The sequence below is a fragment of the Cladophialophora carrionii genome (assembly GCF_000365165.1).
Source record: "Cladophialophora carrionii CBS 160.54 unplaced genomic scaffold supercont1.4, whole genome shotgun sequence".
Lineage (NCBI taxonomy): Eukaryota > Fungi > Ascomycota > Eurotiomycetes > Chaetothyriales > Herpotrichiellaceae > Cladophialophora > Cladophialophora carrionii.
The window spans coordinates 2170835-2198815 of record NW_008481829.1 but is presented as its reverse complement, the minus strand read 5'-3'; the positions used below and the strand labels follow the sequence as shown (position 1 = coordinate 2198815).

At 53.8% G+C, this 27981-nt stretch overlaps 11 protein-coding genes across 11 annotated transcripts; 6 read left to right on the top strand and 5 right to left on the bottom strand.

The window, feature by feature from the left end:
- Window positions 1-32: 32 nt before the first annotated feature.
- On the top strand, window positions 33-566 carry G647_05452 (uncharacterized protein; the record flags this gene model as incomplete). The annotated part of the gene is made up of 2 exons (XM_008729783.1): window positions 33-212; window positions 267-566. 2 exons carry the CDS (start codon window positions 33-35, stop codon window positions 564-566), a joined length of 480 nt encoding a protein of 159 aa, XP_008728005.1.
- Window positions 567-603: 37 nt separating this feature from the next.
- Window positions 604-4689, bottom strand: G647_05451 (uncharacterized protein; the record flags this gene model as incomplete). Its single annotated transcript, XM_008729782.1, has 2 exons — window positions 604-3933; window positions 3982-4689. The coding sequence occupies 2 exons, from the start codon at window positions 4687-4689 to the stop codon at window positions 604-606; spliced, it is 4038 nt and encodes a 1345-aa protein (XP_008728004.1).
- Window positions 4690-5363: 674 nt separating this feature from the next.
- On the top strand, window positions 5364-10652 carry G647_05450 (uncharacterized protein; the record flags this gene model as incomplete). Its single annotated transcript, XM_008729781.1, has 1 exon — window positions 5364-10652. The coding sequence occupies one exon, from the start codon at window positions 5364-5366 to the stop codon at window positions 10650-10652; it is 5289 nt and encodes a 1762-aa protein (XP_008728003.1).
- Window positions 10653-13173: 2521 nt separating this feature from the next.
- On the bottom strand, window positions 13174-15585 carry G647_05449 (aminodeoxychorismate synthase; the record flags this gene model as incomplete). Its single annotated transcript, XM_008729780.1, has 1 exon — window positions 13174-15585. One exon carries the CDS (start codon window positions 15583-15585, stop codon window positions 13174-13176), a length of 2412 nt encoding a protein of 803 aa, XP_008728002.1.
- A 466-nt stretch (window positions 15586-16051) lies between these two features.
- On the top strand, window positions 16052-17171 carry G647_05448 (uncharacterized protein; the record flags this gene model as incomplete). Its single annotated transcript, XM_008729779.1, has 3 exons — window positions 16052-16142; window positions 16193-16548; window positions 16602-17171. 3 exons carry the CDS (start codon window positions 16052-16054, stop codon window positions 17169-17171), a joined length of 1017 nt encoding a protein of 338 aa, XP_008728001.1.
- Window positions 17172-17591: 420 nt separating this feature from the next.
- G647_05447 (UV excision repair protein Rad23) lies at window positions 17592-19100 on the top strand (the record flags this gene model as incomplete). Its single annotated transcript, XM_008729778.1, has 6 exons — window positions 17592-17609; window positions 17661-17708; window positions 17771-17843; window positions 17903-17982; window positions 18033-18824; window positions 18888-19100. The coding sequence occupies 6 exons, from the start codon at window positions 17592-17594 to the stop codon at window positions 19098-19100; spliced, it is 1224 nt and encodes a 407-aa protein (XP_008728000.1).
- Window positions 19101-19580: 480 nt separating this feature from the next.
- G647_05446 (uncharacterized protein) lies at window positions 19581-21796 on the bottom strand (the record flags this gene model as incomplete). Its single annotated transcript, XM_008729777.1, has 4 exons — window positions 19581-21015; window positions 21073-21200; window positions 21253-21635; window positions 21688-21796. 4 exons carry the CDS (start codon window positions 21794-21796, stop codon window positions 19581-19583), a joined length of 2055 nt encoding a protein of 684 aa, XP_008727999.1.
- A 1026-nt stretch (window positions 21797-22822) lies between these two features.
- On the top strand, window positions 22823-23375 carry G647_05445 (E3 ubiquitin ligase complex SCF subunit sconC; the record flags this gene model as incomplete). Its single annotated transcript, XM_008729776.1, has 2 exons — window positions 22823-22886; window positions 22939-23375. 2 exons carry the CDS (start codon window positions 22823-22825, stop codon window positions 23373-23375), a joined length of 501 nt encoding a protein of 166 aa, XP_008727998.1.
- A 1096-nt stretch (window positions 23376-24471) lies between these two features.
- G647_05444 (60S ribosomal protein L39) lies at window positions 24472-24576 on the bottom strand (the record flags this gene model as incomplete). Its single annotated transcript, XM_008729775.1, has 1 exon — window positions 24472-24576. A coding segment is annotated over one exon (105 nt), but the record flags the coding sequence as incomplete, so codon positions are not given.
- A 701-nt stretch (window positions 24577-25277) lies between these two features.
- Window positions 25278-26128, top strand: G647_05443 (uncharacterized protein; the record flags this gene model as incomplete). Its single annotated transcript, XM_008729774.1, has 2 exons — window positions 25278-25331; window positions 25415-26128. The coding sequence occupies 2 exons, from the start codon at window positions 25278-25280 to the stop codon at window positions 26126-26128; spliced, it is 768 nt and encodes a 255-aa protein (XP_008727996.1).
- Window positions 26129-26590: 462 nt separating this feature from the next.
- G647_05442 (protein hob3) lies at window positions 26591-27545 on the bottom strand (the record flags this gene model as incomplete). The annotated part of the gene is made up of 4 exons (XM_008729773.1): window positions 26591-27044; window positions 27101-27248; window positions 27306-27379; window positions 27436-27545. The coding sequence occupies 4 exons, from the start codon at window positions 27543-27545 to the stop codon at window positions 26591-26593; spliced, it is 786 nt and encodes a 261-aa protein (XP_008727995.1).
- Between the last annotated feature and the right edge of the window lie 436 nt (window positions 27546-27981).

Sequence of the window (27981 nt, the reverse complement as noted above, 5' to 3'; positions counted from 1 at the left end):
TCGTCCTTCTTGGTCTTTTGGCGGGTGAGAATATGGGCATACTGCAAGACTACGGGGTAGACATGGACGATACGAAAGTGACTATTCCCTTCCCTGCGCCCACGAAGCAGGTCGCCGGAGAGATCAATGGCGTCAAGACAGACGTGATGTACATGTCATTCGCGGACAAAATCATGATCACAGTCACCCAGAATGGGAGGCTAGGGCAATGGGTAGGGTCTGCAGTCATTCTGGTTATCCCTGTCGACGCTGACACAGTGTTCAAGGTTACGGTGCCGCTCTTCAGCGATAATCCAACTCAGTCAGATCCGTACTTCCAAACAAATCGATATGGAGACGACGGGTTGCTTCCTTCATCACGTTTCTCCCCACGGACACTGCTTGGTGCTGGAGGCACTGATCGGGAAGCTATGGGCCAACTTTATGCCTCTCAGATCGCCCACGCCATTGTCACCAAGTCGCCTGAGGAAAACCGTGCGCTCATGCTGGGATTGGGTCTTGCCAAGGTCGAGCTGGACAGGGAGGTCTTTCTGCAGATTATCGACCTTGTTCTATCTGTACTGTGAGGTCCCTACACGGAGGTGATTACTCGTGTGTACCCACTTAGCTGGTGGCGTCGATCAAGCAGGGCGACCGCGCGTGCCAGATCCGCCTGTCCGTACCTGCATTCGCTGCGTCTGTAGCCTTCGTGCTGCTATTCGTGCGACGACCAGCCACCTCCTCCACCGATGCGTTGACCACGTATTCTCCATCGACAAGGGCAATGATACCTAAGTGGGCCACAAAAACACCACCGGGCTCGATCGCAGGATGGACCGAGCGCTGAAGCACGCCCGTCCAAGCGAACCGCTTCGACAGATCCAGCGCAATATTCTGAGGCTGGTGTCGTAGAGCAGGCTGCAGTCTGAGAATGAGGCGGAGTGTCTCCTGGCTGTGGTTGTGGATGGTGACGGACAAGGTGGCGAATGACTCGGTTTTGACCAAGAAATGAGTCCGTCCGACTTGCTTGACAGTTGCGACGCCGTCAGTTTTCCCAGCTTCCGGAACCTGTTCGTGCGCTTTCACGGTGTACTCGATCTCGACATGATCGACCTTTAGCGCATCCACCATACGTGGACTCAATCTTATGCCCTTTCTCAGATCGATCTCTCCGTGTCTCCCAGAGGCCTCTTCTCGCCAAACACCGCGGAGGCACTTGAGCAGCTCCTCGCGATACCAAAACGACTCTCGGCTTGCTGCTTCCGCTTCGGCGCTCAACTTGGACGCGGTCACCACGAACTGTTTTTGCGTCTCCAGATTCGGTATAGGGGTGTGAGGATCCGCAATGAAGATCCGAGGGACAAGGAGGATCACGCGGTCAACATGTCCTGGTTGCAATGTTTCGATGACTGAGTAAGCGTCATCCCAAGGCTGGCCATCTGTAGGCTCAGCACCAGGTTTGCGTGCTTGGAGTTTGATGCTGAGCGGCTGAGGCCACACATTGCGGAGGTCGAGCGACAACATGCAGTACTGACCTGCATCAGAACTGGTCTTGAGCCATCGGGAAAGCTTGCGTAAATTCGCTGCCACGCTCGAAAGGTCTTGCGCCGGTTCTTCGCCCGAGGACTGTCCCGAGCCCCAGCTGAAGTCGCTGTGGATAGGCAAGATATTGCACCTAGGTATTTCGACACTACCGTTGACGGTGACGGACACAGGAAATCGAACCTGTCTTGTATAAAATGTCCCTCGGACCTCAGCAGATGGTGTTCCCAGAAAGGCAAAGTCTGCCTGTACGGTGGCACTGACAAGCCCTGGTCGACCGAAGACTGCCACCCTATAGTCAATGCTCGTGCCGGGCTCTAGGATCTGTTTAGAGTCATGGTGTTGCTTGTCCTTGATCTCGATCGCTGGGTGGATTGCCAGCTGATTCTGCAACTCGTACTTTTCCGCCGGGTTGAGTTCCTGGGTCGTAAGAGCTTCTTTCAGCCGCTCACTTACCGAATCCTCGGCGGTGATTAAAACAAGGTCTGCCGGCACGGTCTTGCTCTCATTGATCAATGTCACATCGAAAACGCGGCTCTCGCCTTCAAGAAGCATCATGGCAGGATTTCTCAGGCTGCTCGACTTGATGTCAATTCGAGGCTGGGCGCTGATGACCTTGAGCTTGAGGGGTGTCAGCACAGGCGGGTTTGATAGGGAGTCGAGCTGTGCTGATTCTTCAGCGTTTGCCCAAGTGATTTGGCCTCTTCGGGATCTGGCTCTGCTGTTCACTCTCTGCTTCGGACTCACTGGGGGTTTCCAATCTTCACGAAAGGTCAAGAAGTCTTGCTCGTAGCAATTGCGTATCGTTGCTCTGCAGCCGATGATTTCAAGGTCGCCACTCCCGGTTGGTGTGCCACTCAGGGTGAACAGCTGGCTCGACATTGGCCCCAACACGACGCTATGAGCCGAAGGGGAAAAAGCGCATCCCTCGCTCAAGAGACGAATCTCTTCAATCTCAATCTCGACCTCGAGAGGATTCTGCAGGAGGACGCCAAAGGTGGAGAGTTCCCCTGCCACCAACACGGGAGCAGCAACAACGGATTTGTCCTTCGAGAACGGGTTGTATATGAACGGATCTCGCACGGTGTCAACGAGTGCACTCCCTCGTATAGCGAGATCGCTAGGCTTGTGCGCTGTGAGCTTCGAGAAACCGTCTCTCTCGAAAACCTGGATATCTCGGACCAGAAAGTCGTCCCAGTACTCAGCACGGCAGCCATCTGAACCCAGGCGAGAGGCCGCCGAAACCGCACGTCTCATGCTATCCAGGAGGCGTGCTTGCTCTTCAGCTGAGATCAAAGGCACCTCGTTAACCGAGTACTTCGGCATGGTGGCAACTCTCCGCGCCGCACGAAGGATGTTTGACGAGAAGTGGAGCCCAGCTGGAACATCGGGCAATGCCTCGCAGACGCTCACACATGCCCGGAGCATTTCCACTTTCAGCATGGCATCGCCCGTGTCATGTTCAATAGCCCAAGCCCTCAGTCTCTCGCGAATCGTGGTTAACTCAGCCGGTATTCCCTGTCGTGCTGGGGGAACAGGTGGCAGAGGAACACCGTAGGTACCAGCGGCAAGGTTCAACATTGTCCTCGTCCCCGCGACCATTTCTGGCATGATTCCCTGGAGTGCGGCACTCACGGGTGGTAATCCAGCCGCGGGATGAACACCGGCTTCGGAAGCACCAACCTTTCTCGCTTCTATAAGCCTGGGAACGAATTGCTGCATCAGTTGCTTGATATAGAAGGCGTGTTTGCGGTCGAGTCCCAAGACTGACAGACTAGTAGCAATTGCTACCAGAAGGCATGTATGATGTAAAAGACTTCTGCTGGATTGAGCTTCTTGCAGTGTTTCGATCAGAATGTTTGCAAGCCCGGCTTTGGAAACCGCGACAGGCTCCCCTTTAGCCTGCATCGATATATCGGGACCATCGTCGGAACCTGTGACGATCTGGTTCAGGCCCTGCTTGGAGAGAAGTCCTCCTGCTCGCTTCACGAAAACCAACAAGTTCACCAGTCTTACACGAGACTCCCTAAGGACATCCTGGAGAGAACCACCCAAGTCCAGGTTAGCCACTTTGGCGTAGAGTTCTAGGATCGTCTCCACCAGTGGTGGGAGCAATTGCGCCAGTATTTTCAAAGAGTCCCCTGATTTTGGCACAACGTCTCCGCCGAATGCTCCGCTTCTGTTGGGCAGAGAACGACAGACTTGCGGCACGACGAAGCTCATGTCGGACCAAGTCAAAAGGACCATGGCGTTCAGAAGGTACTCAAGAGCTTTTGCATGCCATAGATGGTCGTGTCCGCTTTGGGCAACTGCAGCTCCTTCCGCAAGGGAGTCCATTGCGTTGATCCAGGATCCGCATTGCACACGGAACATGCCTTGAATGACGTTGAATCGTCCTCGGGAGGTGTCGCTCTAGGATAGAGGTTACTTCTAGGACATTTTATGCGGACGTACACATACCTGCTGCTCCGCTCCATTCGCGCCTGGCATCGGGCTTGACGGCTTCGTAGACACGGGTGTTGAGCTTCCACTCGCAGGAACAGGAGTGGTGCCGGTGCGTCGAGGAGCCTGTGAGCTATTGACACCGGGGACCATGCTGATCGGTTGATCCTTCATGTCGTTGACCATGACAGTGAGACCTTCCAGAAGCAGTCGCGAAATGGTGACCATCACTTGACGGGCGGCCCCGTCGCCGTCAACATCCGGCATACTAAGTACATCGCGGCCAAGAGGCGCGTTGACCTTCCCGCCACAATAGATAAGCCGGCGCACAGCCAGTCCAGGCTCAAAGGGTTGCTGCTCCTCGAACCGTATTTTGATAGACTCGACTGTTTCCGGTATATCGTGTTTGGGGATCTCATCCTCCCGCGAGCCGCTGGCAGAAGCAGCAAGAAGCCTCGTACCATCTACCAGGCCCAGAACGACCTGATACCTGCTGTTTGTTTCGAAAGGGAAGAGATGCGGCCGCCATTTGTCTTGGCTCGCTGAGACATCGTAGAAGATCAAGCCGGACGAAGGGGTTGAATCCACGAGTTTACGCTCGATGCTGGCAGCATTCTGGAGCGCCTTGACAAATTTTTGAAAGCGAGCTGGTGTAATCGGACCGGCTGGGATGCATAGAACATTAACTTTGGCGCCCGCGATAGGCAGAAAGGGGTTATATCCCATGATGACATGGTGAGAATAGGCTAAGATGTCTCGAGGAGGCTTTTAGTGAGCCATTAAAGGATGACGATCCGGAAAATGTCTGCTATTTGCACACTAGACTGCCAGCCGCAGGGCCAATTATACGGTTGATCAGGCGCAAAGTACTGATTACACAGTGGGTAGCGTTGAGACAACAGCGGGAACGAGATGCTAGAGGTGGTCGGTGGTAGGTGGACCGCAGAGATGCGATGTGTTATGTAAGCATTTCAGCCTCGTGGTCACGTGGAAGGCTGAACTCTGCATTCACGACGTCAGCCTTGTTGCCGCCTCCCGGGCGTCTGCCTTGCCCGATTCGTACTTTGGTAGAGTGCCCATTCATGGGGAGCCTCACAAATGATGCATTGTTAGCTTCTCCCTCCTTCTGTCACCTTGCCGGCCTTTCTTCCTTAGCATCGTCTTTCATTCGCAGGCCGAGTTGTATTGTTTTAGACCGTCCCTTAGCGAGAACCGCCGATGCAGATCGCTCATCGTCCTCAATAACATTCCTTGCCACCAAGGCTACTGAGCCTTAACTCCGAACCTCACTTGGCTACGCCACGGGCTGCCTCCATTTCAACACCAGCGTCAGTCCTCTTTGACGTCTGGCCTTCTCAATATCACACACCCACCGCCGGTTGACTCCCCACGAGGCCAGTATGGATTTTGACGCCCTCCGAGCGCGGACGCTACGCTCTGGCGCAGACGAGGAGGCCGTGACGGTCAACACGAGAGCCCTGATAGACAAGGTCTTGGCCAGATATTCAGGGGAATGGACAGTTCTGCGGGAACTGCTCCAGAACGCCGCAGACGCCTCGGCAACGAAGATCACCATCAAGTTCGAGACGATACCATCGGCCACTGTTCCCCTACCCGCCGACTCCTCGTCGTCGAGCCTACTGAGGCATACAGTTCAGCACCATACCCTGAAGAGGCTGGTGGTGACGAACAATGGGCAGCCTTTCAGTGAGAATGACTGGAATCGCTTGAAGCGCATTGCAGAAGGAAACCCGGACGAGACCAAGATTGGTGCTTTCGGCGTGGGTTTCTACTCCACCTTTGCAGATTGTGAGAATCCCTTCGTGTCTTCTGGTAAAGAGGCCATGGCTTTCTTCTGGAAGAACAACTCGCTCTTCACGAGGCGGCTACAACTACCCGATTCCGAGACGTCTTCAGACACAAGCTTCGTTCTGGACTATCGGGACACCACTTCGCCAGTGCCCCCGCTTCTGCCATTGGCACAATTCCTTGCAAACAGCTTGACCTTCGTGGGGCTGGAGAACATCGAATTCTGGTTGGATGACTGGAACCTGCTCTCCCTACGGAAGAAGACTTCTCCAAGTTATGAGGTGCCAATTCCCCGTGATATTGAACCAAAGACAAGCGAAGGCTTCATGAAGGTTACAAAGGTTTCCAAGGAGATTGCGCAAATCGACGGGTCCTGGATGACGGTCATTGGCTGGAAAGCGCCCAAGACGATCGCCCATTCCTCCACCGACCGAGATGCCGCCCCTTCATTACGCAAATTCTTCTCGAGGTTAGCAGGGACCGTGCAAGAAGAGACCCGCGCCGATACCAAGCCTGATGGGCCGACCGATACGGATCTTTTGGCCACGAAGGTGTCCGCCACCGTCTTTTTGAACGTTAACACTGCAACCATCAAGACGTTCACAGGCGTCAAGTTCAACGAAGAACTCGAGCGAGCGACGAAGAAGCCGCCACCCAAGTATACCAAACTCGCCATTCTTACCGCGCCCTACATTGAAGATTCGAGCCTTGCTAAGGCTTCCGCGGCTGGCGACGTCTTCGGAACAGTCCTTCCAAGCCGAGGCGGGAAGATATTCATCGGTTTCCCCACGCACCAGACGACTGGACTTAGCGCACATATCTCAGCACCCTCGGTGATACCTACTGTTGAAAGAGAATCTATCGACTTGAATGCCCGATACGTCCGGACTTGGAATATGGAGATGCTTCGTGCAGCTGGTATTGTCTGCCGAATAGCGTGGTCCTGTGAGTTACAAGAGCTCAAGGAGAAGAGTCAGCGAGAAGCCAATGGTCGATCAAAAATCCGGATGGAGCAGGTCAGTCCGTTCTTGGACGAGGCTATCACCACGTTCAAGAACTTCACGTTCAGAGAGTCGACACCTTCAGCTTCCATCGGTTCACTCCTGGAGGACGCTTTCTGGACATGCAGCAAGAAAGCGTCTATCGAGGTGGTCTCCACTTGTGGTGTACTGCCGACCCATGATGTCCGTATAGCGCCTAAAGATCTCAGTTTCTTGTCGGGCATTCCGATTCTACCAGAGAAACTGGCTTCTGAAGCAAATGTGTTTGTTTCCAAGCTTGTCGACTTCGGTCTTTTGACAGAAGTCACCGTCACTGACATTAAGTTGGCGCTGGAATCGAGCCCTCTGACTACGCCTCAGGTGTCCGAGTTTCTCTGTTGGCTCACCAAACAAGCAACTCAGGGAAGGCTCGATAAAGCCACGATTTCGAGTCTGCTGGCTGTTGCTGTAGCTAACGACGACAGCCCCGAAGGAAACGCCAGTCCACTTCTACAACTGGGAGAGATCCGTCACTTCTTGAACCCTAGCCGGACTCCGGTCGACTTTCCCGTCCCGCCGACTGTTATGCCATTCAAGTTTACTAAGGGCATGAGCAAACATGAGCTGGAGAGTTTGGGCTGGGAAGAGCTTCAATTGGTGACGTGGGTTCGCTGGCTCATTGCTCAGGCCGGGAATCGCCAGGTCCTCGCAGAAAATCAAGACATTACGAAATCTGCCGAGTTCAGCTCGCAGGTCCTGCCTTTGCTGTCGAAACAGTGGGATTCCCTTAGCCAGCCTTCCAAGACAGCTCTCGTTGAGATTCTTGTTAAGCACACTGTCATTCCTACGAAATTTGGAATGAAGAAACCCGGTGATGCTTACTTCCCAAACGTGAAACTGTTTGATGATCTGGCGACGATCGAAGGCCTCGGGAACGTCAAAGACAAGTTCTTGCTTGCCCTCGGCGTCCGCAAGACTGTGGAATTGGACGTCGTGTTCGGGAGACTCTTGGCTCTGGAGCCGAAATCTGCAAAGGCTGTGACCGCCACGAAACCTCAATGGAGTCATGTTGACCTCATCAAATACCTTGCGTCTGTACGTGATGACATTCCGGGGGCTGACATTCAGAAACTGCGGAGCACCGCCATATGTCCGAAACAACTCGATGGCAGGGATGGCGGAGAGTCTACTGAGCTGTACAAGGTGAGCGAGTTATTCGAGCCACGGCATGACCTGCGACAGTTGGGACTCCCAATTCTGGCTTGGCCAGGTGCCTACCGCACCAACACGCCCGAAGGCAGATTCCTGAATTCTCTCGGGCTGCGAACGACGCCCTTGGTGTCAGAGCTTGTCCAAATCATGGCCGAAGCCGGGAAGAAAGGACCCACGTACGACCTTGACCGCCGAGATCGAGCGCTAGCCTATTTCCTGTCTCACCACCACGGCTACGGCTACGGGACGTTTGACTATCAGAGCATCACCGTCCCTTTCTTGCCCCTCGAGAACAAGCCGAATCAGCTTGCCACTCCTGCACGGTGCTTTGCAGACGAAGGAGCTGCTCTGCTCGGTTTCGATATCTTGAAACGCGACTGGACTCCTCATGCGCCCAAATTCGGCGTACGACAGCATCCGCCAATGGATCAGTGCATCAATATACTCGCAACCCAGCCACCAAGCACGTATAACGACGCACGCGTCCTCTTCAGCTATTTTGCCGGACGCTTGGGAGAGATCAACACCAACAGTATGGCGCGGCTGAGTGATCTGAACTTTATTCCCATCTTCGTGAAGGGTAAAGAGAAGTCGGCGCCCAAAAGCCACACTTCGCCCCGAAACTGCTTCCTGGGCGAAAGTGAGGCTTTCGGCGAGATTTTTCACTTCGTGGATTTTGGCGCTGAGGCGAACTCGTTCCTCATCAAATGCGGCTGTAAGCAGGAGCCTTCCAAGTTGGAAATCGCGCAGATTCTTGTGAAAGAACCCGCACGCATCTCTGCAACTTTCCGCAACGCCGAGAAATACATGGCTCTCCTCCGGAGCATGGCCGAGGCCACTAAAACTCTTAAGAAGCACAAAGATCTTTGGGCAGAAATGAGGAGAGCGCCCTTCCTCCTTGCGAGCAGGGAACTGCCACCCACGTCTCCCGTAGCCAAGCATGCCGGCCATGCTGACGAAGCCGATCATCTAGATGAGGACGAAGTTCAGGGTATCCGTGAATTCCAGCTGTGCAGCGCCGCAGATGCCATCATTATCGACGACTACCTCAACTACAATCTGTTCAAGGCAGACATCCTTGCGGCACCGCAGGAAGAAAGCCTCGAGGACTTCTACTTCGCTCTCGGATCTCCGTTGCTCAGCTCGCTGGTGGAGGAAGCGGCTCGCCACGGGCCCCGAGCTCTGGATCAAAAGCCTGCACAAAAACTACAGAAGCAAATCCTGGAGAGGTCGACCCTGTTTCTACACGAACAGCCTCCGGACACCATCAAGCATGACGCGAAGTGGCTGGAGAAGAATCTGCAGGTCCAGCTGGTGTCGTCGATTTCTCTGAGAAGATCGCTGCGAGGACGAAACGTCAGCCACACCGAAAAGCGCACGGCGGTCATAACAGCGGTCAACAAGGAGTACACGCTCTGGATCACAGGAGCCAAACCGGACTTGTACCAGGTCAGCCAAGCTCTGGTGCACATCTTGCTCACCCGACCAAAGCTTCATTCGGCCATCACGCTCGAAATGCTGTTAAAGACTGATCTGCTCGACCTTCGCGCTCGAGGCTTCAACGTCTCGCGCATCCTGCGGCAGAAGGCTGCTGAAGCGAGACTGGCTGAAAGCAAACGACAGCAACAGCTCGAAGAGCAGCAGAAGCGCATTGAGGAAGAGGAACAGGCATGGCGAGCTTCTCAAGCGCAGGTCGAGAAGGAGGGAGGCCGACGAGACCACGTACCAGGTGGATTCCCAGACTCGCCCGACAACCGATCATTGACAGCGCCCGAGCCAGCCACGCCCACGCCGATCAATGCAGAGGACGTCCGCAGACATGGTCGCAATCTGTTCTCCAACTTGTCCCGTCAGCTGGGATTTGGCAATAACCGTCACATTCAACAGATGCTGGGTAATAATGACGATGGCGGCCAACGAGCGCTGACCAGTGCGAGCGGGACAACCGATCCTCCGCCGCCATACCAATACAATCAGCAAGGCGACCAAGCACAACCCAAGCCGACTGGCGGCTCGGTGACGGCGCCTCACCAACTGCGCGAGAATCTACTTACAGCCATCAAAAAGTCTCGCGCACACAACTCGTCCGACATCTTCAGCCGCGGAGAGACCAATGTCCTTCAGGAAACGAAATCGTACTGCGACGAGCACCCGGCCCACGATCTCACGTTTGTGGCGGAAATCAAACATGGTATCAACTGCTACCTGGCACCCTCGTCCGTTGGCAACTCCAGCCAATTCCTGCAACAGCACTCTTTCGGCCTCACGTCGTTTGCCAACCTCCTGAACTCTCTCGCCGACGTCTTTTCCCTCGGCCCACAAACGCTGAACATCTTTTTTGAAACATCTGGCAAGACCATCGGGTTCAATCGCAACGGGTCGATCTTCTGCAACTATCGATACTTTGAACAACTCCACGAGCGGAATATTGTGAGCCAAGGGACAGGAGGGGAGGCCTATGCCGAGGCGTTTGTATACTGGTGGGTGATTCTGTGTCATGAGTTGGCCCATAATCTTGTGGGCGACCATAGCAGCGATCACAGCTATTACACCGAAGGGTTCGTGGCGCAGTATTTCGGGAGGGTAGTCAGGGTGTTGGGTCAGAGTCAGGGCCAAGCTCAAGCACAGCAACTACCGGTCAGAGGGAGAGAGGGTGAGCGGTCGAATGCGCCCCTGGTTGAGATCTGAAACGTGTCACCAATGTGCATGGTCTTGCATTGCAAGGCGAAGTCATCGGGAGAGGTATTTATGAGCAGGGCATAGCGGTGGCGTTGCGGTAGACTTTCATGTCAGAAGCCTCCAGTCTGGACGACGGTGTTTTACTCTTTTCATCATGGAGGAAAGGCATGTCATTCCCTTACTGTATGGCTACGTCTGTATTGTAGATTAGATGGCTCAACTCGGTTCTGGTCTAGACGAAACGAAACGAGAATGATACATTTAGACTGACTGGACATGAAGACGTTCAAGACTTCTCCGTCAAGTAGACTGGTAGATTGCGGAAACCCGAGTCACACACTGTCAAGTAAGTAAGCAAGCAAGCAAGAAATTGCTCTGACAAAGGTGTAGCCAAGTCACGTCCTTCCCGTGTTCCGCCGTCAATAATGATCAAGGTGGTGGCCTCTAGAGCTGGTGAATACATCTACTACGTACTACTGCGGCACCGACGCCGGCATATATTTCCACACCAAGGTAGTTTGTCTTGTCTATCACGGGCGCTGCCCCTTTTATCAACCCCCTTGGACGCATCGATCGACCGCGATGAACTTAGAGCGACTCTTGTTGGACTCCTGGTTTTCGTTTTCGCGGTCCTCCATGAGCTGGAGACCTGGAGCCCTGGAGCCCTGGAGACCTACGTGAACGATACTCAATTGCCTGCCGGGGTGTAGTCTTTTTCCACAGCGCTGGATGACCACAGCATCAACTCGTCTCCACGGTTTCTTTCGACGAGGTGTCGAAGGACCTACCATGAGAAATCATGCACATCAAGCCACCAAAGGTCAACAGGCCCCCAGGATCCCAAGAGGTTCTCGAGCAATCCAATATGCAGCCACACCTGAGGCCACCACCGTCCTGCTACTCGTTCCTCTGCCTGTGCCACGTCGACCTACATATTAGATCCCCGCATCGAGGGGCACGGAACAGACAGCAAAGCGCTTAATGCTACCGGCTTCGAAATCGGTCATTCTGAGTGAACCGCGGCGATCACGACTCAGATGCCTTTCCGCCGGTTTTCAGAGTGATGCATCCTTATAGACCAGGTAGCATCTGCTGGTTGAAACCGAAGGACGACTTTGTGCACGATGCTACGGCCCAAGGGATAGCACAGCTCCCTGACGGCTGTTACGACCATCCTGCCGTTCTACTCTGGACGGAAGGGTCAGGAGCAAAGGCATCCATCTTTCTCGTCAGTGGCATATGCCTCTTCCCACCCCTCCCCCTCTTGACCCGGGCTGCGGTTGAACGTTCGAACGCTCACAGATAACCTCCTTTGACGGGGTTGCTCTTCACATCCGACACGCGACGAACAGAGTCGTGCGAATGCAGCACCTACCCATCAGCCCAAGCCCACCGCATCCCGATTCCAAGGCCTTGCTAGACATCGAGGATGGACAACCGCCGCTGAAGAGGAACAGCTACGTCAAGGTCGACCAAGTCAGAGTGTGCAGCCTCCGGGCTCTTCGTCCCCACGGGAACCGCACACTGACGCCGCGATCCTACGATCTGCTGATGACCTATGCGCCCGCGAAACCTGCATGGGCGGATGATATCAGTCGAGTCGAGAGACCGCGTCGCAAAGGTCCACGGTACATCGAACCACCACCGGGTTCTTCGTGGGCTGCAGGTCTACGCTCATCGGCGCAGTTGGAGGCTGGCTCTTTACTACTACCCCGTTCGCACGACCACCACACTTCTTATGACAACCGCGTCCTCGTTGGGGGGAATACGAGCGTCGTGTCCCCTCTGCTTCCTCGTCAACACGGCACGATAACAGGGCAGGGAGGGACTCGGGGCGTCCTGCATTCTCAACGAACCACCTTTGGTGTGCCTCGTGGAAGCGATCCCATGTATGGCACAGTGTTTACATCGCAGGCTCCGGTATCGCAGATTGGCCCATCGCCATCTTCGCGTCCAGCTTCGGACCCTCGAAATGACAGGTTCCCGTGTCTCGAAGCCTTCGCTATGGTTGTGTTTCTCGGTGTCGTCGGCGCGGGTTTGTACGGAATTTTCGTAGTGGTGAAGGCTCTCATTGGCATAATAGCACCGTGGATCCACGATTTGTTGTCAGGGAAAGTTGTGCCGTGGGTGCTCAAGTAGCTTGCATTGCATAGCCTTGTAACTAATGGGTAACTATGTTTGATTGCGGTCTTTGTATGCTTCTGCTGAGAACACCGGGTCCCTGAACCTCAATGTCGCGCTTGCGAAGCAAATTATTTACATACGTTCCCGACAACTCCTAGTACATCTTCCACAAGCATGCTGCGTCTACTAATGATGGTGCGATAAACCTTCCGAATATTCCCGCTCTTTTCCCCAGCCGGTGAAGGTGCCGTCGTCACGCTGTGTCGTCCTGTGGTCCAGTTGAATGGGGTATCTTGGTGTTGAAAGTCATAGCTTCATATCATGTTGAAACAAGTGTCAGATGCCTTTCGCCTCGATGGAGAGAAGCACCGTCTTAGAACTCCTGAGTCACAAATCCTCTCCGTACTCAATCGACCCGGAATCCTCTCAGCACACTATCTAACTTTGTCATCATCTCCTCCCACTCCTCCTCTTCATTACTCAGAACGGTGATGGCACCACCAGCTCCGACGCGCCACTTCTGTGTCTCTTCGCCGGTAGTTGGATCGGTCTCGTTATCTTCGCGGTTAGAGAAGGCAGAGCGAATGACGACCGACCACGCCCCGTTCCCACAGACGTCTATGTAGCCGATCGCTCCGGAATAGACGCCACGGTCTCGGCGCTCGAGATCGTCGAGGATCTCGCAGGACCGCTTTTTTGGGGCGCCCGTCATGCTGCCGGGTGGAAGTGTACGTGTGAGCGCTCTGATGCCATAGTTTGACATTGCTCGTGCGTATTCGTCAAAGGCCTTGTCCACGTCGGGAGAGATCGGAGCATGGGCGCGGATATGGGACACAAGCGAGAACACCGTTTCCGACTCGACCACGTCGCATAACTTTACCACCTCGACCTTTGCGTCATGGCCAACCGTGCTATAGAGATCGTGGCGGATCAGATCCGCAATCATGAGATTCTCTGCACTTTCCTTGGCAGAGGACAGAATCTCAGTGGCTTTTGCGCGCGTCATCTCGGGCGTCTTCTTGACAGTGCCTTTCATGGGGATCATATCGATCGTGCCGTCTTTGGCTGACCACGAGAGGAACTGTTCCGGTGAGGAAGAGAGGATCGTGGTTTTGTTGAAGCTCATATAGGAGGCGAACGGTACCGGGTTGTGCCGCTGAATGTTCCTGTAGAGTAAGTAAGCAGCGTCGGAGCTAGTAGGTGTGGTGATGGTTGCTTCTGTGGTCAGGCAAAGTTCGTAGGAGTTTCCAGCGAGCAACTCGGACTGACAAGCGCGGATTTGCGAGACATATCGGTCATGATTCGGGAGGGTGAACTTGGCCGAGGACAAAATCTCCTGTGCTTTCTTGCTGGTTGCCGAACTCGAAGCTTCGCCCAAAGCTTCGTAGTTGCTCTGCAGCATGTCCGCAATCTCATCCACCCAGAGATCATCGTCTCGTATGGACTGCACATGTGCCATCCCAGTGTCATGGTCATAGATGACGCTACGGTCTACCCAGAGAAGGCTGATCTCGGGCGTCAACGGTGGTGGCACGTTCTGCCTGTGAAGCTTCAGGTGCAAGGATGCTGAATTAAACTCGTAGGAGATGAATCCGATGAAACCACCGCTGAACGGGAGATCTGCCTCGTCACCTTTGAAACTCCGACTGCGGATGAAAGATTCGATGAGCGTGACAGCTACTTCCCTGCTAAGCAAGGAGCGTTGATAAGGACCATGGGCTGAAGATGACATATGGAAGAGGATCTGGCCGGCTTTGTATTCGAGTAGAAAGGTCTGTTCGTGAGTGAAAGAATAAATGCTGTAGCGTCCTCTCTTCGTGGACTCCAGCATGGCGACGCTGTCTGGCCATGAGTTTTGGTAGCAAAGATCTGCAATCATACTAGAAGCCCCAGGGAGGTGCATTGATTTGCGGTGTACAGAGCCCTTGCAAGTGCTTGAGATCAAAAGCAGCTCACGTAACAGATTCACCGCACTGGTGGGCAGTATGGTATCATCTGGTCCCTCAACCTGTATCGGCCTCGCTTGTCGACGACAGAATGGGCCTCGACGCTGTTCGTTGTGACTAGTCGTCGCCTTCCACCATTGTTTGACGAGTGTCTGGCAAGCCAGGTTGGACTTGCAGGATTCAGGGTGAAACTGGAACCCATGGAATGGTAGCAGCCTATGTTTGACAGCCATGACCCAACCGTTCTTATCCCAAGCCAGAACCTCCAAGCTCTTCACTTGCTGGTGGACATCGCTGCGGCCAGTATAGTTCGCAGGCCCGAGGGAAAAGGAGGATATTGAGTGAAGGCTCTGTGAGGATGACATACTCTCGTTGGAGCCAGATGAACCTGGACGACTCGCTGTATCAACCCCCCGGAAGGCCGTAAGGTAGACGCCGAGACTGTTGTAACAAGTTGCAAGGATGTCTTCTGTGCCCGAGAAAATATCTCTGCCAGAGTGACATATCTCTTTTGCATGGCCGTGACAGGGCAGGCTCATCCGCATAACTGGGAGGCTATATCTAGCACAGAGACTCTGAAATCCTAGACAAATCCCCAGGACAGGGATCTGCTGGTTTTCCGCATACGCCCATACTTGGTTGAAAAGGCCGACGTCTTCACCGTTCTCTGGATTTCCGGGGCCAGGGCCGAGGACGATGGCATCAAAGGAAGCAAAGAAATCCTGGCTCGTCTGCTTAAACTTTTGCTGAATGTTGCAGTCAATCCTGATCACAGTGACCTGGACCTGAAGGCATCCATGTAAAAGGGCGGCAATATTCTCTGCAAATGAATCATACGCATCCACGAAAAGGATCGAACCTTGGGTTGTCATTTAGACGGTTTTGCAGATCCGAATGAGAGGAAGACAGATCAACAGCCGCCCAACTTAAAAGACTTCAAGCAAGTATCCAGCCACTTATACCACAAACCGTCCTTGCACCACAGAGAAGAAAGAAGAACCTACCGCAGGCAGTGATCGAACCAAGAACTCCGAGTCCACACGCTGGGAAAGTAAGCTCGAAAAGTTTCGGAAGGAATTTTGCAGTGAACGAAAACTGAGAAAATGTCGTGAATGTTTTGCCGGACACTGCGCCTCATTGCTCTCTTGATCCGCCGTACCTGGCATTCTGTGCATTCTCTCGGTTTGTCGAGATTCACCAGAACAACACAGTGATCTTGATGGCGAAGTTCGCTTTTTACACGTTGGCAGTCACAAAAGGCTCGCACTGACTGCCTGCAATACACGCTCAAGATGAGCAGGTGCCTCCGACCACTAGCCAACTTCGACAGCAGCAGTCATGGCTGAGAACAAGGACGATTTGAGTGACAAAGCCCACTTTGACCCTAACTGGATCAGCTATAACGGAGGATACTTACATTCTAATAATGGTTGGTTTGATTTGCGTCCAGCACACCCTTTCATACTCATGAGGCGACAGTGCTCTTCTATTTTGCAACATCCCCGTTCTTCGACCAAGTGTCTGGCAACCAGTCGTTGATTACCCAGTGGGTAGGCACACCAAATCAGAATGAGATACTAGGCACAAGGGCGAGGTTTGAAGCAAATCTCCGTCACCAGCGCGGCATTCAGTATGTTGTCGAGCACGATCCCCTCGAAGAGAAAGCCACCATCGAAGGGCCGAATGGACCAGAGAACACCAATGTGTGGGTCATCCGCAAGCAGAACCGACAGAACGAGCGAGATGACAGTGTCACCGTGCTCGGGTATTATTACATTGTCAACAATGTAATCTACCAGGCTCCTACTGTCGCCAGCATTCTGAACAATCGTCTGGTAAGCTGCAGTGATAGCCCGCCACCTTCTCCTGCTGACATGATCGAGTATAGTTGAACACAGTCTCGGCACTCAACAAGCTCTTCAACGCCCCGATGGACATGTCGCTCTTCTCGGTGTCTCATGGGCACACGTACTACAAGCCTGTAAAGCCATCGACCCGGCAGGGACCGCCAGGAGCAGGTGGCCCTCAAAGTAGGGAAGGGTCTGTGGTGCCGGAAAGTGGAGCTCCCACAGCAGAGAAAGTAGCAGTAGCCTCGCAGGCAAGCGAAGAGAGCGGCAGTGGAGCGAGGACAGCGTGGGAAGCACTTCGCATGACTATCGCTTACGGAAAGGAGTATTCAGACGACATGCCGTTGGTGGGTGAGCCAGGGAATTTTCGGTTTTCTAAGAACAAAGACACCGCAGCCACAGCTGGCCAAACCAAACCTCAGAACCAGGCATCATCGTCACCCATTGGGACACCCGGTCATTCACGAGCTGGCTCCGTTGCAGCACCACCGCCGAGTAACGCTGCTGCAGCTCCCAGGGTAGTGAGAACGGGAGACAAAGCTACACCAACATCTGATGGAACAGCGAAAATCAAGCGGAAGAAGAGTAAAGTTGATGGGGGCAGTCCGTAAGACCAGCAAGCTGCATCAGGTGCAGCCTCTATATCATCGATGACAAGTCAGTGGTGGGTGGGTGGACCTCAAGGAGTCAAGTTACGTACCCAGTAGATGTGAAGGCAGTAAGCCTCACTCCCATATCACGTGTGCGGGATGAATTTCATGAGGCACCTAAGAGGCACCTAAGAGGAAGGCTGCGATGATTATTGCGTAGGCAGGCGCGACATGACATGCGCCAGCGAGATCCACCCTTTCGCCGCCTCACTCACGCCGACGCTTGAAACCTGACTTCTGTTTTACTTCGGATCAATCCTCTGCATGACAAAGAGCCTCGTCTCAGGCCTACGATACCTCATTGTCAGCCACAGACAGTCATTCCAGGTTACTACTTGAGTTGAGAGAAGTCGCATCGATTTTTGTGTGTGGCGGGGCAAGATGAAGCTCTCATTCAGAGTCCGTCGATCTGACCTGCCCTCTACAGACCATTACTGACAAGCGGGGCAGGATTTGAAGCAGCAGAAGTTCACCATCGATGCCGAGCCTACGGATACAGTATGATCACTCCTCCGGCGGCGTCGGAGAATGCGCAACAGAGACTGACATCTTGCGCTCAGATCGGCCAGGTGAAAGAAAAGGTTGCCGCAGAGAAAGGATGGGAAGCCGCATCACAGAAACTCATCTATGCCGGTCCGAGATCCTCGCTGTGCTTGCTACACTTCGGAACCACAAGACTGACCCTTAGACAGGCAAAGTGCTGGTCGATGCGAATACCGTTGAGTCGTACAAGATCGAAGAGAAAGGCTTCATTGTGTGTATGGTGTCGAAGGTTGGTCGCATCTCGGCGTTCCTAAAAGGCGTTCGACTGACAGCGTATAGCCAAAAGCTGCACCGGCTGCAAAGGCCGGAGGCCCATCTACACCTGCGCCGCCGTCAACGAACCTAGCCACACCTGCTGCTCCAGCCGCCCCTGCATCCCAGCCGGCAACTGCTCCCTCCAACCAGCCCTCCACTCCAACACCCCAACAGACGACCAATACTGAGGCACCTGCCGCTGAAGGCGGTGGCTTCGGCGATCCGTCAGCCTTCCTCATCGGGAACCGCAATGAAGCTACCGTCCGAGAAATGGAGGCCATGGGTTTCGCCAGGCCAGAGATAGATCGTGCTTTGCGGGCCGCTTTCTTCAACCCAGACAGAGCAATCGAATACCTTCTGAGCGGCATTCCTGAGAACATTCAAGCTGAACAGAGACAAGCTACTCCAGCTGCTGGTGCCCAGGGCAACCCTACCTCTCCTCCTGCAGCTCAGCCTGCTCAACCTGCCCCAGCCGCCGCCCCCGCCGCGCCTGCCGGTGATGAGCCGATCAACCTCTTCGAAGCCGCAGCGCAGGCTGGCCAGACCCGTGGAGGCGGCGGTGGTGCGAGAAGAGGTGGCGCTGGCGCTGGTGTTGGTGCGGGTGCGGGTGCGGGCGCCGCGGGTCTGATGACGGAAGGCGGAGCACCCAACATCGACTTTCTACGGAACAGCCCTCACTTTCAACAGCTCAGACAGTTCGTTCAGCAGCAGCCAGCCATGCTCGAGCCCATCCTCCAACAACTTGCCGAAGGCAACCCCGAACTTGCCCAAATGATAGGCTCAAACCAAGACCAATTCCTCCAGCTTTTGGCCGAGGTATGTGGAATCCACGATCTGAGATACCGTTTGCTCGTTGGGTTATGCTAACACGACTTACAGGACGTGCAAGGCGAAGGTGGAGAAGGCGGTCCTCTTCCTCCCGGGGCGACTTCGATCCAAGTCACCGAGGAAGAGCGTGACGCTATCGAGCGATTATGCCGGTTGGGTTTCTCTCGCGATCAGGTCATTCAAGCCTACTTTGCGTGCGACAAGAATGAAGAGCTGGCGGCCAACTTCCTGTTTGAGCAGCCGGACGATGATGATCAGCAGTGAGCGGACCTGTTTCATGCAACTTTGAGCGCCAGATCAATTTCTGCTTCTGCAGCGTGAAGAATGCGAGGCAAAAGTCCTTTTGGTGATTGGGGTGATGTGGGCATCCGTCTCCAGTGGATGCTACCATAGTAGTGATGTTGTCCCAGGACATTGAATTGCGACGGGAGGAACACGAGGGCGACTAATGATCTAACACGGTCAAATAAGGCACACGAGCACACAAGAAGAAGATGTGAAGCAGAGAGCCAGTAAAGGTGCAGATTACCGCCGCAGAGCTGCATATCAAAAACGGTGTTTAGCGAGGCTGTCTTCGACAGTTCTCGACGGTCCCACCGGCAGCTCTTTTGAATCAGAGATATCTCACTCCAACCGTCTTGGCTTCCATCTGTTAGAAGAAGAAGAAGTTGCAAAAACCAAACCAATCAAGGCGCCAAAGGCGATTCAATGGAATAAATTGACTGCCATCAGATTGTCTCCATCTCAGGACGCTACATGCACCTCTTGCGCAGAGAAGTTGGCCGGTACTGTAGTTGTGCTGACCCTCATCCCTCGAGCTTCCTCCGCTTCGATCATCTCACCCAATTTCGAGCTGAAACTGGACACGGCTTCCTTGACTGCAGCTGTGAAGGAAGAGGTTACCGGCTCGAGAGGCTCTTCTGTCTCTTGAAGAACATGAAGGTCCCCAGGTTGATTGGTGGGCGAGCCCCATTTTTCCTGCTTCCCACGCGTATCTGCCTCGCTGTGCTTGAGATCTTCCTCCCTCTGCTTGACTTGCTCCGGGCTCAATTTCTCCCCTGTATGTGCATCGACGTACTGTATTGGGCCACAAATGCGATCGACTTTCCACACGCCGAGTCCTCTTCGGCCCACGACGCGTTCAAGTGTAGGCCAGACTCCGTCGTCGCCAAAATCTAGATCATCGAGATTGACGTGTCTGCGGAAGACCGCCAGGTTCGTCATCTGTAATTGCGCTGGCGGTTGATTCATATCAATTGCGAAGCTGAAGTTCGAGACCGGAGGGTATTGATATGCTTGCTGCCCTGGACCCTGCGTGGGACTGAGGCGCCATGCACTCAGCGGGGCCACCACGTAGACGTCCGTCTTTTCCTTGTGTATGAAGAATCGTTCAATCAACGTGGGGTCACATGTTGGCATGTGTTGCATGAGCATGAAGACCAGTTCGTTTTGTGGGTAGCCCATAAGTGGAACAGTGGAGACGTTGAGAGACCGATTCGTAGCTGGGTGCAATGGCTCGGATCCAAGGAGGAATGTTGGCGGTGGATAAGTTTTCCACCAGAATACTTCGATATTGTGAGCGTCGGAATGTGTGGTATTAGTCGATTGCACGATTAGCGAAGGCATTGCGAGTTGAGCAGGAATAATCCCGCCTTGGTGATATATTCCCATCAAAATAGCAAGAGCTGTGTTGAAGATGATCCATGATGCCCAGAAGATGCGTGACCAGAATTTCGAGGGCGGAACTCGGATGCTGGTTAAGATCAATGGGACATTCGGAAGGAGGAACCTTGGTTCTTGATGAGGGATTAGGCTCAAGAAGAGTGTCCCTGCGGCGGCGGAAGCAAGACGATTGTTGGCGAGGGTGGCCTTGAGCACGCGCAAGTTGAAGGGATAGGCGCTCGCAAGCAGAAGAACAAGTGCTGGTCCCAAAAGTTGAGGCAGGTTCGCGACAAGATGTTGGTAGTGCGGGTGGAGGCCGTGCTCCGCGAGATTACTCGTTTGTGTGTTGTACAAGAGATTATTGAGAGGCGTTATTACAGGGTGGTGGCGGACATGGTCAAATAGTGCTCCAAAGGACCTGGTCGCAGCAGGTCCGGAGTAATAAGCTGTGTCGACAAGGACAGCAAGTAATGTCCAGACCAGGCCAGACAAGGTCAGAGCAAGAAAGCAAAATGGTCTTGTAGGAATGCATTAGCCCTGGGGTTCAAGCGATCAAACTGCCGAGTTCTCTCACCTATTCAAGAAGTGTGGCAACAAGTGAATGCCGGGTATCACAACGAAGGCTGGAAAAGTAATCCTGTTGAACGTGCCAAAGACAAGAAGAAATCCTAGCACAATGCTCGACGCGATCGCTGAACGCTTCTACACTTTATGTCAGTGCATTTCCATCCGGAATCTTGGACAAGTGACCCACGTTTTCACGCAAAATGCGTTCTATGACCACCAAGCTCCATAACACAACGAGGGTCTCAACAGAATTCGAAAAGGTATGTGTTTGAAAGGTCCAAGTGACATAAGAAGAAGTGACCAAGATAACCGCCTGTCGCCAATGTCGAGGAGAACGAACGAGATCATGGACAGCCCAATCTTCCAGCACGAAGCTGAGAGCAAGCATCACGAGTCGGAGAGTATAATAGATGACGGCGGGATCGACAAGGTCGTCTTCATCCTGAGCCCAGACCCATTTCAACAGGGTCATTGGCAAGCCATATATGGGCCAGAGAGGAAAGACACTCCGGATGGGGTGAGAAGACGTCCATTCCCATGTTTGACGGGCTGGATACGGGAAAAGGTATCCTATAAACGAAGTCAATCAATCTGATCACCATTGTGTCTTGCGGCACCATACCAGCAATTGGTTCAGGACCTTGAAAGATTTCATCCGGGTGAAGATAACTCGGACAGAGCGCGAAATACACACGGACAATGAGCAGGAACAAGTATAACAGCCGCCACATGCTTTCCGCTGCTTTCACCGGCCTGGATATGGCTTGAACTGTGTCATTATCCTTGGTCTTGTACGGCTTGTCATCCACTCCCTCCGACTCATTCTCAATCTTGATGGCTGCCGTGTGAGCGCGTCTTCAGACGCGTCACTTGCGGATGGCGAAATGCGACAGAAGATGAAGGGCCTGCGACAACGTCGGAGAAGAGGATAGAAACGATCGGCAAGAGGTCTTGATTGTATACGCGACTAGAAATACAGGCGCAGGCCTAGGCGCATGGAAGAGTTGCTGTTATCGCAGCCTGAGGTAAGATTGTTGCACGCTGGCCTCCGCCTTCAGATTGCGCTTCCGTGGATGCCGACTAGGTTCCTCACGAATGACGTCAGACAACGTGATTCACCACAATTGTCTGCGTGTCTGTGCGAGACCGATTGTTTGTCTTATTGATATGAGTTTATCTTGAGGTGAAAGCCACTTTGTTCACGGAGGGTGATAGTTGAATTGTGACAAAGGACCCAGCGGCCAACAACCGTGTGTCATCAACCACTATTGCTCCGGTCTGTAGCGACAATCCAAGTTGCGCTTGCAAGCACACCGATCGTGCGACTTTCAGACCACAGCTCAAACCCAGCAGCCTTCAAGTGAGTCATGGTTCATTTCAAGTTCCCTTCTTCGTCTGGGAGAGGCACGGTTGCGGTTGCGCCTGCGCCTGCGCCTGCGAACACGCTCTTGACACTCGAGAAGAGAGATCGAAGGCTTTGTCAGGGATGCGCTACAAGAGACCCGGCTTGGCAACGTTCTGCAAGCGGTTGCCGCAGTCGCAGGTCAGAGGCAATCGTTCCGACCTCTTTCACAACTGCCTGTCTCTAGGTGCCTGATCAGTTGTTTCACTCCAACACCATTATCTTCATTCCTCTGACTCTTCATTCATACTACTCTCTATCAGACTCTCCTCAATACTGAAGTTGACCCATCCTCATCACAGTCATCTCCATCACCCCGCACTCAAATCACAGATCAGACAAGTCTTTAGTCAACATGTCTTCCGACAACTCCAAGAAACTCATGTTGCAGAGCTCCGACGGCGAAGACATCACTGTTGGTAAGCGCTTCTTCCAGCGCTCTTGCGCCGACCCAAAGCTCACGGATTACAGATCGAGATGTCGCCGAAAAGTCTGTCCTCATCAAGAACATGGTTGGCGATCTTGGTGAAGATGCCATGGAAGAGGCGATTCCCATTCCCAACGTCAATGCCGCTGTCCTGAAAAAGGTCATTGAGTGGTGCACCCATCACAAGAACGATCCTCCTGCGTCGAACGAAGACGACTCCGATTCCCGCAAGAAGACGACGGACATCGAGGAGTGGGATCAGAAGTTCATGCAGGTTGATCAGGAAATGCTGTTCGAGATCATCCTCGCCGCCAACTATCTCGACATCAAAGCTCTTCTGGACGTTGGCTGCAAAACTGTCGCGAACATGATCAAGGGGAAGTCGCCTGAGGAGATCCGGAAAACTTTCAACATCCAGAATGACTTCACTCCTGAGGAGGAGGACCAGATCCGCCGCGAGAACGAGTGGGCTGAAGAGTGAGTCGTAAATTCCTCTTCGTGTAGTCTACCATGCTGACTATTTCACAGCCGCTGAGCAGATCGTCGATTGGTCTCGGGATTGCATCTGCACGAAGTGGCGTTGATGGCGTTTTGGCAACCATGCATTCTGCGGTGTGCACCGGAGTGGCTGCGGGGTTGGTGGCAGTGAGACTTGCTGGGTGATGATTGCACGACGCACACGACCGTGGTCTAGCACACGAAATGACTCCCACTCTGGGTCGTCTGGAACGGAATGGACAAAGCATACTTTCAGCAGGTGGCAAGTGGTACAGGCGCCCTTGCAGTCAACCATTGCTGACTACGTAAGTTTCTCACGTAGACACGCAAATGTCAGACAATGAGTCGATCTCCTACGGGCCTTGAGTTCTCGCTTCATGTTAAGCTTCCCCAGGATTTGAGACGATGATGGTCAGCAAGAGTGGCTTCTCAGGTTGAGTATCTTTTTCATTGCATGATCATTGCCAAGCCTGTGCCGGGGATACTCATGCTATGGCATATATCGAAGTCGACCCAGTCTTCACCATTCCATTCCGGCATTTCGACCTCATGACTTGATGCATGGCGAAGTCAACCACTCCACCTTACGCTAGCACGAGGATTCCCCCAACCATGCTCGCATCCGATCTTCAACCTCCATCCTCACTCGACCATTCCGTAGACTCATCCTTCCTCCGTCCCATCCGCACAAAACATTCCGGATGTGCAGTAGTATTGATATCGAACGCGGTTGGAAGCCGAGCTCGAATCTGATCGGCCTTGAGGTTGTGGTAGCGAGTCCGGGTCCGAGTCCGACCGCCGAATCGTTTAGATGCCGATTCTGGTCTTGCGCCAATGTCTCCGCTTCGCATTGTATCTGTAGATCACGACCCATGACATGTCAGCGATCTCCCCAGGTTATGTGTGTGTGTGTGTCAAGCGTCTGCACGTGGTTCCAATCTCCGACCACAACGCCGCGCCTCTCGCTACCGGACCGCCATGGTAGATGCTCCGGCTCCTTCTTTCCAGCTCCATCCTCAAACGTATCTTGGTACGCGCATGGGGTGCCGAGTATGAGGAATGAAGGTGATGAGAGCGACTCACCTGATGGTATTGCCGGTCCTCAGACGGATCCACTGTGGGATGGGTCGGTTCTGCTTCTGCGCTCTCGCGAGCTTCTGCTTCGTACGGAAGGATTTATGGCTCTATAAGTATTTGTCCCGCGTTAGTCACCACATTGTCAATTTGGATGAGGCCGTGCGAGTGAGGGAGGACGGAGGAGGGGGGGTAGATTCGCTTTGACTGCAGGTCGGTTGACGTTTGGGCATGTCTCTTCGACGAGAGACCATCGATTTGTCCCGTGCCCGTCAAGTTCGGACAGATGATGATGGCGTAACGTACCGGCATCTTGACTCCTTAGTTCGAGACCGAGTTGCTGTGGTAGAGGGATTGATCGTGAACTTCGACGACATCCAACCAGTTCTGGGATGGTCGTGTCCCCCGAAATTTCGCACCGCCTGTGGGCTTGGCGTTCGCCAAGGTTTTCTTCGGGTAACTTGCCTGCTCTGGGCTTGCGGGACCTCGAGCAGAGAGGCCGAGTTGATGCCGTCACCAATGCCACCCTCCATGCTCCGAGGCTGTCCAGTTCGGCTTCGTTCTCCGATTGCGGGCTTTCGAGAGAGCGTGAGCTTTGGATTTGGATCTTTCCTAATTTCTGAGTACTCAAGTTGTGCCGCAAATCCAGCTCGAGCGTCTCTCTTTCTCACCCCTGCAGCTACCTACCGTATGCATACGTGAGAAGGCACGAACTGATTCGAGCTTCAGAGCCGTTGACCGGCCGCCTACGTACTGTCTATTGAACCCCGTCTTTTGCGATATTCTGGAGTGTCGGGGGCAATAGCGTAACATGTCGTCCAAGTTACGGATATTAGTCCCCGTCAAGCGAGTCATTGACTATGCTGTGAGTCCAAACTACCTGTTCCTCTGCTGCTGTGCTTCCAGCGTGTACCATCACTCATAACTCACTACGGCTCTCCTGATCAGGTCAAACCGCGCGTGAAATCCGATCGCACGGGTGTCGAGACCTCGGGCGTCAAACACTCGCTCAACCCTTTCGACGAACTCTCCATCGAAGAAGCCGTGCGGCTGCGAGAGCGCAAGTCCCCCGTCGAGGAAATTCTGGCTGTGTCCGCCGGCCCGGCAAAATGCGCAGACACCTTGCGCACGGCCATGGCCATGGGCGCGGACCGGAGCATCCACGTCGACGTGCCTGAGGATAAACCGCTCGAGCCGCTCGGTGTGGCGAAACTGTTAAAGGCCATCGCCGAGAAGGAGAAAAGTAATTTGATTATCCTAGGGAAGCAGGCCATTGACGACGATAGCGGCCAGACGGGGCAGATGCTCGCCGGGCTGTTGAACTGGCCGCAGGCGACGCAGGCGAGCAAGGTCGCGATCGACAATGACACCGTCACCGTGGAGAGGGAGGTCGACGGTGGCGTGGAGACCCTGAAGGCAAAGTTGCCCATGATCATCACGACAGATCTACGGCTCAATGAGCCGCGGTACGCCAGTCTGCCCAACATTATGAAGGCGAAGAAGAAGAAGCTGGACAAGAAGTCGCTCGGCGATTATGGCGTGGATGCCACTCCAAGACTGAAGACCGTTAAGGTTGAGGAACCACCCGTCAGACAAGGTGGTGGAAAGGTCGAAGATGTGGATGGCATGATTGCGAAGTTGAAGGAGATGGGTGCCATCTAGTCTGCAGCGGTCGTCCTTTCACTTTGGAGTGGGAGCTTGATGGCTTTACGAACAGGGTTGCCAAGGGCATATATAAAACGGCAACGCAGGAAATTTGGGAATTTGCGGCCTTGGTTCTGAAGCACTCTGGTATTGTGAGAGAGTGTCATATCTCCCGTGCTGCCTCTCAGCCTTGTGACTGAGCTTGTGGCATGCTGTCTAGCCCTCGGTGATGTGCTCTGTGTCTGCCATGTAACGCCAACGCCAACGCTATGCTATACTGTGAATGCTCTGAGTGAGCGACTAGGCCCCTCCCATCCACTGCAGTGAGCACTTCCATTCCACCCCATCGTTCCATCCATCCAGCTCATGAAGGCATTCCTGTAGGAGTCGTTGGTTTGTTTGAGCGTAGTTTGTAATCGTGAAGCTCGACGAGGACGCAGAATTGGTCTCTGAGAAAGTGTAGATATGAAGAAAGCGAGCTTAGACCGTTCCAGCAATGGTCAGATCTCTGATCTCGGAAAGAACCTGTTCGACGCGATTATCCAAGTCGCCACGGGCATATTGTTCTCTGGTTTCCGGATCCAAGTATTGCTGAACTTGTGCCATGCGACTGTATGCTTCTGCGCAGAATCTGAGCTGGATCTTGACCAGGGCCTCAAAGCTGGGGTCGAGGTATGGAACACGGAGATCGATGAGCTGGGGGAGTTCGGTGAAGAGTTGCTCGTTGAGTTGTTCATATGCTTGCTTAGCCAGATCGGCTTCTCGCTCTGCACGGGGGAGTTTGGTCACGTCCTTGTCGGGCTTTTCCACCAGCTTCTTGACCTTGGAGCGCATGGAGTCGTAATCGAGGAGTTTGTTGTTTCGCTTCTTGATGCATTCATTGATGTCGGGAAAGTAAGCGCAGAAGCGGGAGATCGGTTCGAGGACAGTTGCTCTGTTCAAACTGGTGAGTGAGGTGGAAGAGAGGGGGTTGTAAGACGGCCAGCATACCTGTAGGGTCCGTCAAGTGCCTTGATTGTTTCGGCGTCCAAATCTTCGACGGCCTGTTTGTATGATCGAGAAACTCCATCTCTAGTACCAGCGTCGCCGTAGAATGCGTCGATCGTCTCGGCGATTCTCATCTGGGAGGCGGTCATTGCTGTAGAAGAGGCGCAGTCAGTATCGGGCCTTCGCGGATGGTTGAGTGTACGCTCACCTCGCAGGCTGTCCAAATATCCCTTCGCTTCCTTTTGTAGGCGGTTCGCCGCTGACTCCATGGTTCTGTAACGTCTGTAGCATCACGGTCAGCCACGGGTGAGTTCATCTTCAGGTCAGCTCAGGCTCACCTCTCCTCGACCTCGTAGTCCCGGTCGTTGGTCCTCTCCACCTGCCCGGTTTTCATCATCACCTGGGTCGTCGCCCGGTTGACGCCCTTTTTGAAGCCGGCCCACGACATCGCGCTCGTCTAAATAGAGATGGTAGGCTTCTCGGATCCGCTCGTTGAACTCGGCGGGCGTTTCGTCGGCACGAAGGAGGCCACCCTCTATGAACTTGAAGAGGAGGAAGAGACAGTGGATGGTAGGGCCAGTTTGAGTCCACGGAATCTCCCGTGCCAATCGCCCCTCCCAATGACACTGGATGAGGGCTGCCTTGCGCAGCGCATCCGCACTCTTGGTACGGCGAATCAAAGACATGGTTTGTGGTACGGATGAAAGTTTGTCCGCGCTACGGGGAAGCATTTTGTGCAGGAAACGTACTGCGCCAAGCCTTTCCACCCATTGACAACCACTTTCATCGACACCCATTCACACCCACTGACTCCCAGTCGACCTCTCATCCAACCACACTTCTGATATCTGTTGTGACAATCATCTCCATTGTGCTGCTATTAT